This window comes from Sminthopsis crassicaudata, chromosome 2 (assembly GCF_048593235.1).
Source record: "Sminthopsis crassicaudata isolate SCR6 chromosome 2, ASM4859323v1, whole genome shotgun sequence".
Lineage (NCBI taxonomy): Eukaryota > Metazoa > Chordata > Mammalia > Dasyuromorphia > Dasyuridae > Sminthopsis > Sminthopsis crassicaudata.
Genome location: NC_133618.1, coordinates 5,566,971 through 5,581,701, shown reverse-complemented (window position 1 = coordinate 5,581,701; position 14,731 = coordinate 5,566,971). Strand labels below are relative to the sequence as shown.

At 52.6% G+C, this 14,731-nt stretch overlaps 2 protein-coding genes and 1 long non-coding RNA gene across 3 annotated transcripts in view; 2 read left to right on the top strand and 1 right to left on the bottom strand.

The window, feature by feature from the left end:
- Positions 1 to 14,731, top strand: part of VSNL1 (visinin like 1) — a 381,159-nt gene that overhangs the window by 22,980 nt on the left and 343,448 nt on the right. The gene's annotated exons all lie outside the window — the stretch shown is intronic.
- On the bottom strand, positions 2,994 to 3,904 carry LOC141553932 (uncharacterized). Its single transcript, XR_012485725.1, has 2 exons — positions 3,575 to 3,904; positions 2,994 to 3,399 (listed from the first exon to the last, which is right to left on the bottom strand). It is a non-coding gene; the product is annotated as an uncharacterized LOC141553932 (long non-coding RNA).
- RDH14 (retinol dehydrogenase 14) lies at positions 3,855 to 9,380 on the top strand. Its single transcript, XM_074285398.1, is given in 3 exon segments — positions 3,855 to 3,896; positions 3,898 to 4,242; positions 7,756 to 9,380. Coding segments are annotated over 3 exon segments (1,005 nt in total). The 3' UTR covers positions 8,374 to 9,380.

Below are 14,731 nucleotides of genomic sequence, written 5' to 3'. Positions count from 1 at the left end.
GCAGCCCAAGCCCCTTCCCTGGAGCCCGTGGGGCCCTGCTCCTGCCTTGGTGGGCCCGGCCCGAGCACCCACCCCTGCCTGGGAACAGGCGCCAAGCCTGTGGCGGACCCCCACAAGGGCAGAGGCCCTCCCGGAGCGCCATCCGAGCTCCTCTGAGGAAAAGTCCCTTAGGGGCGTGAACTCCCAGAAGGATGGGTGGGGAAGACCTGACCCAAGGCAGAATTGTTGGGAACTTCTTACCCTCCAGGCTCCAGCCGCCCCCAAGCCAGAACACTCCTCTTTCTGTGTCTCCTTAAGGCTTAAAATGCTCTTTCCCTCTTCAGGGGCCCTGGGAGGTAGTTAATGGGTGTGTGATTTCAGCCCCATTTTACAGATCAGTAGAGTGAGGCTCATGGCTGAGAAGAAGCTCTTCCCTGGGAGACAGGAGACCTGGGTTCAGAGGCTGCTGAGGGAGAGACCGCCTCTGCTCCACTTGGAGCTTTTATTTTCTCCTCTATAAAGGGAGTCAGCCGAGTTTCCATGGTCCACGACTCCCCCTGCTGAGCAGCCAGGGAGGTGGGAACCAGAATTAGAGCCCATCTTCTGTCCCCCAAGGGAAGACCTATGAGCACTCTTCCTAATGTTTCCTGAGAGCCAAATTAAAAGGAAATAAAAAAGTGCTATCTAGTTTTTAATATCACTTTTCTTTTCCTACTGTCTCCATCGAGATGTGCTTGTAAAAATTTAACAACCAGCTTTTCTTTGGGGGTGAGGGTGAATATACACATTTAAGTTTAGCCTGTAATTAATATTTTCTGCATTACTTTTCTAAATCTAAAACATCCGCCAAGCATCAAGCTCGAATCTATAATGTTTGGGGATTTCCGAGGTCTCGAACATTTTACGATCGGATCTCCCAAAGTAGGAGCTGGCTTTTACACTTCATTACTATCCCCCTCATAAGCAGGATTCTTACCTGTGGCTGTACCATGGAGCCCCTTGAATATCTGATGAAATTTCTTCTCAGAGTAGTATTTTTAAATGCATAGTAGAAAATGCAAAGGATTACCAAGGAGATTGATCATATATTGAAATACAGGTATCAAAATATATATATATATATATATTTTTTTTTTAATTTTTGAGGCAATGCAGGTCAAACGACTTCAGGGTCACGCAGCTGGTGTCCGATGCGAGATTTGCACTCAGGGCCTCCTGAGTCCGGGGATGCTGCTCTCTCCACTGTGCGATCTAGCTGCCCAATTGTGCCGCCTAGCCACTCCTCAAAATGTTCTAGTATCTTTTTCTTTATTTTACTTAATATTTCCCAATTACACTTTTATCCATATATTTTATTTTTCCAAATACCGGTTAAAGTTTTCAACATCCATTTTGTAAGACTGAGGTTGAGGGCCTGGAACAAGAAAGGGCTGTTCCTCCCACCAGCCAAGCCGGGCCCCCCAGCAGCCCCCTCCCCTTGTCTCCGTGGTCCTCCCCTCCCCAGGAGGAAACCATCTTCCAAGCCTCTCCTTTAGTCCGGGTCGGAGCGGCTGTCTCCCGCTTCTCATTCTGCTCTCCGGTCTCTGGGGGGCCTCCGGGACCTTTTCCCTACTGGTCAGTTCTGCTGTGCCGGCGCCCTCTCCCCGGAACTCCTGCGCAGCTCCTGGCCGGGTGCTCTGCCCGTGGGATCAATCCTGTAATGGTAGTTTTGTTTTGTTGAATTTGGATCTAGTTGTGACCTGAGTTGACTGACCAGGGGATTGTTGTCTCCATGATAATGGTAATCAGGTTTCATGATAGTTTTACATCTCCTACAGTCCTCAGTCATTCTGCACAACCTGTCCTCAAGGTCAGTCACTTTGCTTCATATAGAATCTCTATGTTGTTTTAATGTGGTTTAACTCCCTATCCAACTTTCCCACACTCTTAAGTGCTTTTCCATCCCAAATCTGTTATTCCTTTCTCTGGGTTTCTACCCCACTCCCTTCCTCCAGACACTATTAACAGCCTGTATTTATACTGTTCTTTAATGTGGCTGAGTGTTTCCTAGTCTTCCCTGACAAGGTGGTCAGAAGAACACTCTCAAGATCTCTTAAGAACTTCACGATTGATTGTAGGACATGGGACTCACAGGCACTAGACTACCCATCATGGCTCACCCTCACCCTGTGCTCTATGAGCAAAGCAGAACTGAATTAGCTTGGAAGAAATTACAGATGCACAAAGTAGGAGGAGCCCCCAAAGGTTCATAGGGATTCATGTCTGACCTGGGGCAGAGGGGACAGGATAAGGGAGATCCCCTATAATTGACCCTGAACTACAAAGTGCACATTTTCTTTTGCTAACTACACTGGAGATCTGCCATGGGCTGGGGGTGAAGGCATTAAAAGGGGAAGCTCAATACTAACAATCTCTATTTTGTTTTTCTTGTGTAGGGTTTCTGTCATCTTCTCCGGTGGATTCAGCTATGAGAACTATAGATATTTCCCTTCATAAAGTTAATCCAAATATTTTCATAAGAGATCTTTGCAAGGCACTTAAATCCTTAAGATTAACTCTGCTAGTACAAGAACCTCCAGAAGGGGGGCAACTCCAGGACTAAAGGGCTCTTTCCACCAGCTTTTTGTTGAGTCTTTGCTCTGCAATACTGTTTTTCTTTCTGTTTTAGAGATACCTCCTCGGTGCCTAGATTTACACCACTTGTTCTTCGAGTGCACAGCAGTGAGATGTATTTGATTGTCTGCACTTGGTTGAGGTGGCAATAACAAATAATTGACAAGTCCTCCACAGAAGAATACGGTTCGATTACAAGTAGCAATGCGCTGGCCAGCTGCTTCCAGAAAATTAGATGTGTGGCTTGATACTACCGAGTCTACATTCGTTCTGAGTATAAACAGAAGCCTTAAAACTCCAAGGATTGCCACAAAAGACTCTTAAATATGTTTGCTTGTTTTTATAACTTTAAAAATCTTCAGAAATTTAGCCTGCCAAACATATATACACACTCTAGTATATATCTTTATAAAGTATATTTAATAGTACCAAGTACAGTGCCATGGCCATGGTGGGTGCTCCACAAATATCTGTGCACTAATAAGCTATGTCTACCATCCTACTAATAGACGTACTAATATTTGTTCTGGCCCTTAAGAAGCTCATGTTTGGAGGATCACAGATAGTGGGGAATTCTGGGAAAAGTATACTTGAAGGTCCTGCCCCGGGACAGCCGGACCTCCCCTCAGGGCCCGCCGGGCTTCTGCGGAGGGGGAGGGGGCCAGAACGTGGGGCTCAGACGCACAGGGACGGAGGCCGCTCCGAGCCGCTCCGGGGCTGTAGACGGCGTGGTCTGTATCCACCGCACACCCCGGCTTTAGCTGTGACCTCCGCCTGGTGTAATTGCACTTTCATGACCCCGCTTCTCTATAAAACAAGAGAGTGAAGTGGGTGGGGGAGGGGGAGTAACAGGAGGGCCCCTCGCCATGGCGACGATCAATACCAAATGCCTGACAAACATCTTCGAGGAGAGCGCGGGTGTTTCCGCTCAGGATTGCTCCTATCTGGCCTCAGCCATTACCTGCTGTGCGGCCCTGCTTACCTCGGTTTCCTCATCTGTAAAATGGGCTGCAGAAGACAAGCCCCGACGGGGTCACAACTGGGGGCCAGAAGAGATCCGCTGAGGGCCGGAGACCTCAGGGGATCAGGGGTGGGGGAGGGGAATAAACGCGAGGCCTCCAGGGACACTTGGGGAGAGTCTCCGCTCAAAACACCGGGCCCCGCCCCTACGTGGTTAGCAAAACTACGAGTCCCAGAAATCACCACACGGGGGGGGAGGGGAGGTTTAGAAGACAAGCGCATGCGCGGTCCGAGCCCGAGCTATGGTGGCGCTGAGCTCGGCTCTGCTGGCGGCGGCCCTGGGCGGGGGGGCTGTGGCTGGCGGCACGCCGCTACCTGAAGCCTGCTGGGCAGATCGCGGCCGGCCTCATGCGCGGCAAGACGGTCATCGTGACGGGCGCCAACAGCGGCCTGGGCCGGGCCACGGCGGCCGAGCTGCTGCGCCGGGGGGCGCGCGTCATCCTCGCCTGCCGCGACCGCGGGCGCGCCGAGGAGGCCGCTTCCGAGCTCCGCCGGGAGCAGGCGCTGGAGCGGGCCCGGGCCCAGGCTCCGCCCGCGGCCGAAGCCGGCCCCGCCGGAGAGCTCATCGTCAAGGAGCTGGACCTAGCGTCGCTACGCTCCGTGCGCGCTTTCTGTCAGGAGGTGCTCCAGGTGAGTGGGGCATGCGCAGTGAGGCCGGGCCGCCACCTCCGGTGGGTGGGGACTGTTGAAGAGAAAAGCATGCGCAGTTAAGGGGTGGCCACAGGTGAACCGGGCATGTGCAGTGAGCCGTCCTCGCACCCTCCCTCCCCACCTTGTGCACGTGGTTTCTGCAGGTAAGGAGAGAGTCTGGGAAAGGCACCTTAGAGAAGGTGGAACCTGAAGGAGAAGCCTGCAGAAAACGCGGGGTTTGCAGCGGGAGAAGGAGGAGCCGAGGCGCGGAGGCCGAGCCCACGAGGTGGGGTCCTCCAAGGGTCTTTTAGATCCTCGGTGGGACCGGGGAGAGGCTGCGGAGCCATGTCATTGGTCCGGGACCTCCCGCTGAGGAAGCGCCCTTCCTCAAGGTGCCGCTCTTCTTCCCGGAGCGCCGGGCCCTGCGGCGGGTCTGTGACACGTGACCATAGGACGCAGGGGCGCCGGGGCCAGTCCGCGCTAACGCCTGCCTCAGTTTCCCTCTTCTGCAAAGTGAGCGAAGGGGATGGCCGCGGGCCGCGGAGCGAGGGGCCCAGGGGGCAGTAACCAACCAGGGCGGGCCGCCGCAGAGGGCACTGGGCCTGTGGGACTCCTTGACGGGAGTGACCGTTTTTTTCTCCATCGTTTCATTAAAAAATGAGCCAAATACATAATAAGAAAAAATAGAATAAAAAAGAAAAAATGAAATAAATGTTTTTTAAAATTGCCACGTGCCCAGTAGAACATCAGGGAGTTTTTCTATTTCCAGAAATTCCATAAACAATCAGAGCCGAGAGTATGTTCACGAACCGCCATCTTTTCTTTGCCTCCTCGCGGGCCGCTCTTCCCTCTCTGATGGTCACTTTCACTTTGTTCTTTTTTATCCTTCCATCCCCCCATAGGCGGAGCCCAGACAGACTTATATGTGCGCATGCGCACGCTCCCAGCCACTCCCAGAGCGCCCTCCATGCACAGGACCCACGTGTGAACCTGCATCTAGAACAGTGTCGGGCCAACTTCTGCTCTAGTTGTGCTCACCTGCCTCCTGTTACTAACCTCCCCCGCCCTTCCACCCTCCCTTACCTTCTCCCCCTTTCATCTCCTTCCCATTAATCTTCACACCTTATCTCTTCCATTGAACCTAAATTAATGCACCTCACCTCGCTTATGCTGCCCTTCCCCCTTCTTTATTCCTTCCCGTTGGACTTCCCCGCTTGTCCCCGCCATCGTTGTGCGCATGCTCTGTACCCCCAGTTATCCTTTATTCCCTCCCATTGGCCTGCATACCTTGTCCCTCCTCCTCCCGTTCCCTCCCTCCGCCCCTCCCCTATTTCTGGATAGATTTCGGAGAGCGGGTCCTTCCTGGTATAAGTGCAGGGGCGCCGTTTTCCCCTTTCTCGAGGGGAGAGTTCAGAACTGCAGGCCCCCGAGCAGTGGTCCTTGGCTTTTTAAGTAGGGGCCAGCTCCCTGTCCCTCAGGCTGCGGGCGCCGGACTAGAGTAAAACAAAAGCTCCTACTCTGTCTCCGCCCCTGCGCCCATAAACGTGCTCAGGGGCGCATGCGCCCGGGGCGGTGTGAGGGCCGCCCCAGGGTTTCTCTGTTCTCTCTGTGCTTCGTCTGCAGCGCAGTCACGAGGATCTTTTCTAGGGGTTTCCCTTTTTTTGGAGTCGATTCTGTCCCAAACTTCTTTTGAGCCACCGCTGCGGAAGTCAATGTCAGATACGCGGTACATCTCCACGGGAACGTATGAAGTTTCTGGAAGTTAGTCTTTGATGTGGGGTCCCGGATGTCCATTTTAAACCTCATCCCTGCATGGCCCGTTGGCAGGCCTCGCTCTCCGGGATTCCGGGACCTGCCTCTGGGGGCGCTGAGGGTTCTCGGAGAGCCCGGGTTCCTTTCGGTTTCCACTTAGGCCGCACGCCCCGCCCCAGACAGTTCTCTCGGGTTAGTTCTGGCCGTGCTTTTTTCGGTTGCAGTTTCCAGGGGCTCCAGTTCTTCTTTCCTCCTCCTGTTCTCCAGATCTGTTGTTTTTCTTAGAAGATGCTTCACATTTTGTTCTGCTTTTTCATCCTTTATATTTTCTCTTGTTCTCTCTTAGTCTTCCATGGCTTCACTGCCTTCCTCCGGCCCAATTCTAATTTTCAAAGAATTATTTTCGTTTTTAAACTCGCTCCCCTTGGCTAATTAACGTTTTTTTTCATAATCTTCTTGCGCGGTTTTTATTTTTTTTTATTTTTCCTTATTGGATTTTTAAGAATGTTTTTAGTTCTTCTGTAAATTCTTACCAGGCAAGGAAACACTAACATTACTCTTTGATGAAAAAGCAGCTTTTCTTACCTCGCGAACCCTGGCCTGTTCCTGGGAAGTTTCTATGATCGGTCCTTCCATTTTTGCCTTTTTAAATTTGTTTTTGCTAATGAGAAGTGTGAGTGTAAGTACTTCTAATCACGGGATGGGGGGTGGTCCCTGCTTCCCTCCCCTCTGACCCCGAGCCCCGAAGCTCCCCCTCCCTGCCAGTGCCTGCAGCGTCCCTGCCCCCTGTCCTGAGGCGCACCTTGTTCCCCGCCGCCCTCCCCCCAGCCCTGTTAGCACCTGCTCCTACCCTGTCCTTCCCCCTACATTAACGTGTGTTTCTTAGACGTTTTTGCATAACGGCCCTGCCGTCCCGCCCACGGGGCAGCGGGAGCTGGGCTTTGTTAATGCTCCTGCACTGATGGGCAGACTTCTAGGATGGGGGACAGCAGGGATCGGGCAGAGTGCTCTGGGTACGGGGCAGCCTGAGGCGGGAAGCTCAGTTAGGGGGCCGTGGTGGGAGCCCCCGTCAGGGGGCTTACAGAGTCTGTGAGAGGAGGCAGAGGGAAGGCCTGAAGAGATGCCAGGACCTCCATGGGGACCGAGACTAGAACTCTTGGACGGGTCCGAGTACCGCCGCAGGGAGCTGCCCCGGTGGGAGAGCTCCATGTTGGCTCTTAGAGACGATCGTCAAAACCGTGGCAACCGAAAGCCGGAGGGAGGGACTGAGTAGAGACAAAAGCTGGGCTGGAGCTGCCTCTGGCCCCCTGCCCCCAGTCGGGAAGATGGGATGGGGACGGGGCCCCCCACTCAGAGGCTGGCAGAGCCAAGGACTGAGGAGCTGCAGAAGCCCCTAGAGCATCTTCCACCCCAGTGGAGGGAGGACCCACGCAGAGGGGGCCTCAGGTCCTTGAACTTTGCTGTGTTATAGGAATGCTCCGGGAGTTAGACCTTTAGAATCTGGGCCTATTCCTGTACAAGTGTGGTGGAAGTCGGTCTGGAGAGAACCCAGGTCCCAAGGCCAGATTTTGTTCCCGAGGCTTGTGCTGACCGATGCCTTGGGGTGTTTCCAAGGTTTGGGGGTGCTTCCTCCTTCAGGAGGTTCTATGGGGCAGAAAGTGCTGCAGATTGTGGCAAGTCTCTCCAACTGTAGAAAGGGAGACTGGGTTTGAGAATCACTTGGGCCACGGGTCCCCATCCCACGTCTCTTTGCCTTTGCAGGAGGAGCCGCGGCTAGATGTCTTGATCAATAACGCAGGGGTCTTCCAGTGCCCCTACACGAAGACCGAAGACGGCTTTGAGATGCAGTTTGGGGTGAATCACCTGGGCCACTTCTTGCTCACCAACCTGCTTCTCGACCGCCTTAAAGACTCGGCCCCCAGCAGGATCGTGGTGGTTTCTTCCAAGCTTTACAAATACGGGGAAATCAACTTTGAAGATTTGAATAGTGAGGTAAAGTACAGTAAAAGCTTCTGTTACAGTCAGAGCAAGCTGGCCAATATTCTCTTTGCCAGAGAACTAGCCCGCCGCCTGGAGGGCACGAATGTGACCGTCAACGTGCTTCACCCTGGCATTGTGCGGACCAATCTGGGGAGGCACATCAACATCCCCCTGCTGGCCAAGCCGCTCTTCAATCTGGTGTCGTGGGCTTTTTTCAAAACCCCCGTGGAAGGAGCCCAGACCTCTGTCTACCTGGCCTCCTCAGCCGAAGTGGAGGGCGTGTCGGGAAAGTACTTTGGGGACTGCAAAGAGGAGGAGCTCCTGCCCAAAGCCATGGACGACTCGGTGGCAAGAAAGCTCTGGGATATCAGTGAAGTGATGGTGGGCCTGTTAAAGTAGCTCTGGGAGCGTGTGCAGGAGAGGTTAGACCAGGCCTTTCCCAGGGGTGGGCCTTGGGACTGGGGCACGCAGACACTAAATATGTTGCATGGTTTCTCTTAATCATCGCGACTTGAAAGGCTCCACCACTAATGGACATGGCCAGGTCCTTGAGGCTGCAGAAAACCCCCAGTCTTAATGCTCTGAGACGAGCAGCTGTTTGTTAAGCTAAAAAACCAAAACTTGAATTCAGAACCGGGCAGTGATGGCACTGCCAGGAGTCCCCCCAGCGTGGGATCCAGAATTGTTGAATAAACACTGTTGATGAAGCTTGACTCTATGTGCTTCTTTCTGCTGATGAACCTCGCTCATGGCCCCAGCTCCCAACTGCCAAGTGGCTACCTGGGGGTGACAGGTAGCACTGATCCCCATAGTGCTGGAGGCCCCAGCCGGGTGCCCCTCTTCACTTCCCTACATGCTTTGCTTTCACTTTCAAGCCCGGGTCATTTCATTGGAGCAGCAGCCTCCAAGTCCCCCACTTTGCTTTTTAAATAACGGGGTTTTTTTTGTTGTTGTTGAGTGGTTTGGGGGGGGTTTGTTTTTAAGTTTTCTGCCATCTCATAAAAGTGCAAAAACCCAGTGAAAATGTAGTACAGCTTGAAAGGCCCCCACTCTGCTTGTCACTCTTTGTCAAGGGTGAGAGCAGCTGCCGCTTTGAAGTCCGTTTTTAAGGTCTTTCTCGGCCTTGACTCTGGGGGGGGGGGGGGGGGACCTGGCAGATCGTAAATCACGGCTGCTTTGTGTCCGTGTTGGACATGGGGCTTTGTAATCCGGGACTGGTAACGTTTGCAGCATCCCAGGTGTGGCCGTGCAGGTGTGGTCGCTAGGGCTGCATCCTGTGCTCTCCGGCTTCTTCAGAAAAACGTTAATCCTACAAAGGAGCCTGCAGAGCTTAGCAATATGGACAGGAAATCAACTCAAATGTAACTTGGGAAAATCGGAGCTAATAAATCTGTCCCACACCTCGACTTCATTAAAAGGGGCTCTTTATTTCTAGGAATGCCATCTTTTCTGCATTTGGAGACATGATGCCTTTCAGTGGATTTAGGTCTTTTCCCCCCAAAATGGAGCTTTTTTTGAGTGGGGAAAAATGTTCTTTGTGGCAGTGTTATAAAATGGGGTCTATTAATTTAGTGATGATGAAAAATGAAGCGCTCATCTGGGAAACACTAAGGCTAAATGAGCTGCCATTTGGAAAACATCCTTCCCACCCTGGTGTTTGATGAAGTAAGAGGGGCTGGAATGGCTGCAGCGTGATGAGCAGCTTGGCCTGGCCAGCCCAGATGGGAATTCTCTCTTCTCTCTCCTTCCAGGGCTTGGCCAATACAGAGGGGAAGAAAGTCGGTAAAATCGATTTTGCCATTTGCAGTCAGCCCTATTTCACGGTGATTGGAGAGATGAAGAGAACTGTTTCCCTCGCTCTCCGAGTGGCGCAGTTACGCTTTCATACTGGGCCTTTTGGGCACTTGGCAATACCTGAGACGAACTAATATAATGAATGAATTGGCTGATCAGCATCAGGGGGTACATACGTGTCATTTGTACAATGGCAGAGCCATGTATTATTTTAGCATATGTAATACGGAGACAGTAGAACACCAAAAACACTTTGTTAGGGCAAAAACTCACGAGGCCCGTGCACTTGTCCGACGCCACACGTCCTTTGGAATCATGGGAAAATCGGCTACTAGTTTACTTGCTTGGGATCTAAAACCAAGTGAACAAAGCGCACTAGACCTGGAGAAAACTTACTGTTCCCCAAACCAGCAGGGGAAGCTTCACAAGCCTCTTTGCTTCTCTTTGATTGGACTAAATTTCTTTGCCCTTTAGAATGTTCACATTGAATGATTATACAGCCATTGGGGCTACTGACCACAACGAGAAATAGTAGCTAAGGGCCAAGCAACCGTAACTAATAGAACCCTGAGAATATCACAGGACAATGAAAATAATAATAATTAACCTTTAGATTGTGCTTTAAGGTTTGCAATTGTCTTCTCATTTGATATAATCCTGGGTTATAGGGGCTGTTTTTATCTCTCTTATAACTAAGGCAGATGGAAGTCAAATGACTTGCCCAGGAGTGTCTGAACCGGAACCCTGTTCTTCCTGACTGGGAGTGGTGTCTACCTCCTCAACCATCATAATTCAAGTCATCAAGAGAAGGTTCTGTATGTTTAGTGTCTCCTGCAGAGAAAGTGGGGGATTTAGGCATGCTGGGGGATCTTTTCAACAAGTGTTGGGTTTTGAGTTTGGATCCAGATAAATCCTCAGGCATCTGGAACATTCACTGATAGGGAAATCGTGTCATTCCTTATGATGCTGATAAGTAAGTTTCTGCCCCTTCATCATGGGGTGCTGTAATGCAGTCAGTGTAAGTGTCAGGGGCCGGGGCAGAAGGAGAAATACGGGGCTGAGAAATCCCCTTCATTCGGCCGCTATCCATGCTCGACTCTTGAGTGTGCAGGAAATGATGGGTTTTCTCCCCATTTTGAGTCCTGACAGACTGACCCAGTAGAGCCTGCCCAAAGTTGAGGGAGCACATGACTGGCAGCCTCGGCGCTAGGGCGACGACATCGTCCTTGTCATCAGCTCTGGCTCCGGAGGCTCTGCAAAATGGGACGGCTCACGTTTTCCCAGGGCTCCCGTTCCGTTTTGTGCATCATTTCTGATGTTGGGGAAGCTGTTTGCTTAAAGACCAGGAAGGCTGAACAACATTTTTTTTTGGTTTGGTTCATTTTTATTTGTTTTGCTTTTTTTAGTTTGTCTTCTAGAGTTTTGGTGTGAGCAACATCTTCCTCAACGCCCCCTTGTCCCACAACTCTGCTGTGCCTGGCTAAAGATCTGAAAGCCTGCATTTGAATATTTAATTGATTCCAAATGTCCTCAGGAACACTAATTAGAACATTCCATAATCACCCATTAGGAAGCTGCCCCCCAGATAGCCTCAGATGTTACAACAAGCCTCCTGCTGGTTGTAGGGAACATGAAAGGAAGGAGTTAATCTTAGCAGGAAAAAAGATAGTACTGATTTCTGTGTGGGCGCTCAGTCACATGTGTCCCGCATAGTAGTCGCCTTCACTACCAGTCGGAGGTGCTAGGCCGAGGACCCGGGCTTTCCTCCCCTCACAACCTGTTCCCATCACAGCCCATGTTCTATGTGGAGCCCGGGGAGGTTTTTGAACCTCCTAATCTGCGTCAGGAGGCAGGCCTTGAACCCAAACCCGTTCCCAAGTTGGGCCCTTTCTCCCTGAAGCTCTGCTGCCACTACCAGGGCAGACACCTGCCCCTAAGCTCCAGTCCCAGGAGGCGCAGCGGGTTTGCATCTTAGCCCTGACCCTAAGCTCCCGAAGGGCCCTGGCTCAATCCTCCATTCTCCATTCCCAAACTGCTGCGTGCCCCGTGATGGGCTTCCCATAGATGGAGTGGAAACCACTTGGCAGGGCAGAGTGAGCAGCTCGCTAACTTTCAGAGGGTTCTGCAGCATTTCTGGGCAGGGAGAAAGTCATCTGCCCCCTGTTCTCCAGAAAATAGCTTGCTTCTCTCCCTTGATCTTCCCCCTATGTCTTCTCTAGCTCCAAGTCCTTTGCAGGCCCTTCTCATCTATGTGGTACCTAATGTCCCTTCTTTACCAGGAAGAGCCGGTTTTCTAACCTCTAAATGGTCCCCTCCTCTTCTCTCCAAAGGCAAGCCTTCCTAAATGGCTGCTGAATTATCCGGGGAGACCCTTGAACGGGAAAACATGTTGTTTTAGGCCTCCGGCTCTGCTACAGAAAAGGTATGCCAACCCCTCATCTCTGAATTTGAAATGAAAGACCTGGGACTGGAGAAGAGAGAAATTAAAGACAAAGAGCTGGCAGGTGGAATGGGCCCGGAGTCAGGAAGACTGAGTTCAGAGCCAGATTAGGACACTAGCCTTGTGGCCCACAGCAAGTCATTTCTGCCTCAGGTTCCTCCTCTATCCCGTGGGGATCACCCCAGGCCCTACTTTTACTGAATTGTTTGAGGATCGAATGCGCTTGGCACAGAGCCCAGCACTTATGAAGTACCCGATGAATGTTGGGTCTTGTCCTTACTGTAACTGGAAGGAGCTGGCCAGGTTCAGGGACTGGACCAAGCTCACTCAAGGGCAGACCCAGGTCATGGAATTGCTGCTCTTGATGGTGGCTGGCATCCTAAACTAGTCTGGAGTCCCACGCCATGGTCAGGAGGGATGGCTGCGGGAATTACTCTAGCTGCTGTTCCACAGTGCTTGGGGGGCTGGACTTGGGGTTTCACTGCGCTGGGGAGCCCTGCCCCATCTTGTGACCTGAAAAGGGGAAGGTGCTTCTACAGGAAGGCGGCCACCCTAGTCCTGTTCTGACTGGTCCCCTTCAACTGCCTCTTACTCCAACCCTACCTCCGAATGCCTCTCACCCTCCCCCTGAAAGTGAGCCTGACTCTAACCCTACTTGCCGCCAACTGTAACCCTCTCCCTAAAGGTGGGCCTCTGCCTTGCCCCAGGAAGCTCCTTTTAAAGTCTCAGAGATTTCGGAGGCCCAGGGTCTAATTTGATTTCCTCAGAGTTCCTTTGGGCGAGGTTGCCCCTTTGTGTAAGAAGCCGGAAGCTGTGGCTGGGTCTGGTACATGTGCAGCGGCCCGCTCCTCCCACAGACACTGGCGGGCAGTGGGACGCTCGGTGCCGGGGTTCCTCACTGGAGAAAGGAGAGGATGGCTGCGGGCCCTGAGGCCTCCTGGCTTTCCCCGCGGTGTTCTCTGCCCCTGAGGGTGCAGGTTGTCTCCAGGTTCCAGGGAGCGCCTGGACCCTCCCCCATGGCCCCCACAGAGCCGAGGGGAAGCTCACCCAGGTGTGTGTTGCCATTGAAGCGCTCAGTCAGGGAAGGAGCTGTGAGTGTGTGTGCACGTGTGGGAGTGCATGTGTGCATGTGGGCAGGGGGCAAACACGGGGTGGTCCCTCTAGATGGCTGTGGCCCTGTGGGCCACCCAGGCCAGGGGCAGCCAGGCCAAGCCATTTGGTGACAAGGCCAGCTGAGAGTGTGACCTGGAGGGCTTCCCGATGGAGGTGGCAGGCTCTGCTCCCAGGAGCTGCCCCAGTCCCGGGGGCTTGTGCTCCAGTAATCCAACCCTTCAGAGTGGGAGGCCCCTGAGTCCGCCCGCCCACCTCAGAGTTTATCTTGGGCCCATCTGGAAGAGTTTACTTTAAGCCCTGAATGGTGTTTGCTGCTGTTGGAATGAAAGTGCGAGGGTCACCATCTGGCTGCCTGGGCGCAGGAGTGGGGGCTGGAGACCGGTAACCCTGCGGGGGCGGGAGGTTGGGGGGAACCCCTGCCCGGGGCGGCAGCTGGCCTGGCTGCACTTGAAAGCGCTCCCCCAGGCCTGGAGATGGGGAGATGGGGGGGCTCCCAGGGGCCAGCATGGAGGCAGCCATGGCGGGAGATAAAGGCAGGGAGGGCAGAAGGCCCTGAGCCTTCCTCACCAGCCTGCCCCAGGCCTCCTGGGTCCGTCTGAAAGGGGAGTCTCATCTGGCCCAAGGTCAGGGATTCTGAGATGTCACAGAGCTAGTGAATGCTGGAGGTGGGATTCGAACTCTGGTCCCAATCACAGGGTTTCCCGGCCAGGCGATCCCTAAGATCTCTCTCAGCTCTGGCATTCTGATACTCATGTCCCCTGCAGATGGCTTCAGTGACCACCCTGTAGATCACCACAATGTTCTCTTGTTTTTAAATAATGCAGTTATTATTGTCCCATTATACAGGGAAGGTAACTGAGACTCAGAGAGTCTCAGCAGCAAGATTTGAAAGCAATTCCTTCTAAGGCTGGTCCCCAAAGCCCCCCATCATCCCTCACTGCTCCTCACCTCGGCTTTATGACCCTAAATGCCACCAGCATCCCAGGCTCCATGGCTAATAATTATTATTTAGCATTTGTTGTGCAATAAGTTGAATCCTTAGATGGTTGGGCAAATGCTAAATAATGTTTCATCAGCTGTCCTCCTTGTACCATCCTCAAGGTCCCGTGCTGGCTGGGAGCAGAACAAGTGTCGGGTTCTTGTCCGAGAACCAGATTTCTCTGGTGATTTTGGGAGGAAGCCCTGGGGAGCAGACGTATAGAGGGACGCTCAGAAGCTCCTCAAGTGACAGTGAGGTGACTCAGGCCAGTTCCAAAGGTCACGTGACATCGAGAGCCATCTGTAACCAGAGAGAGGGCTGTGGGAGCGGAGTGTGGACCACTACATCACTCTTTGTTGTTGTTCGCTTGCATTTTGTTTTCTTACTCATTTTGTTTTCCTTTTTATCTGATTTTTCTTGTGCAGGTGGAA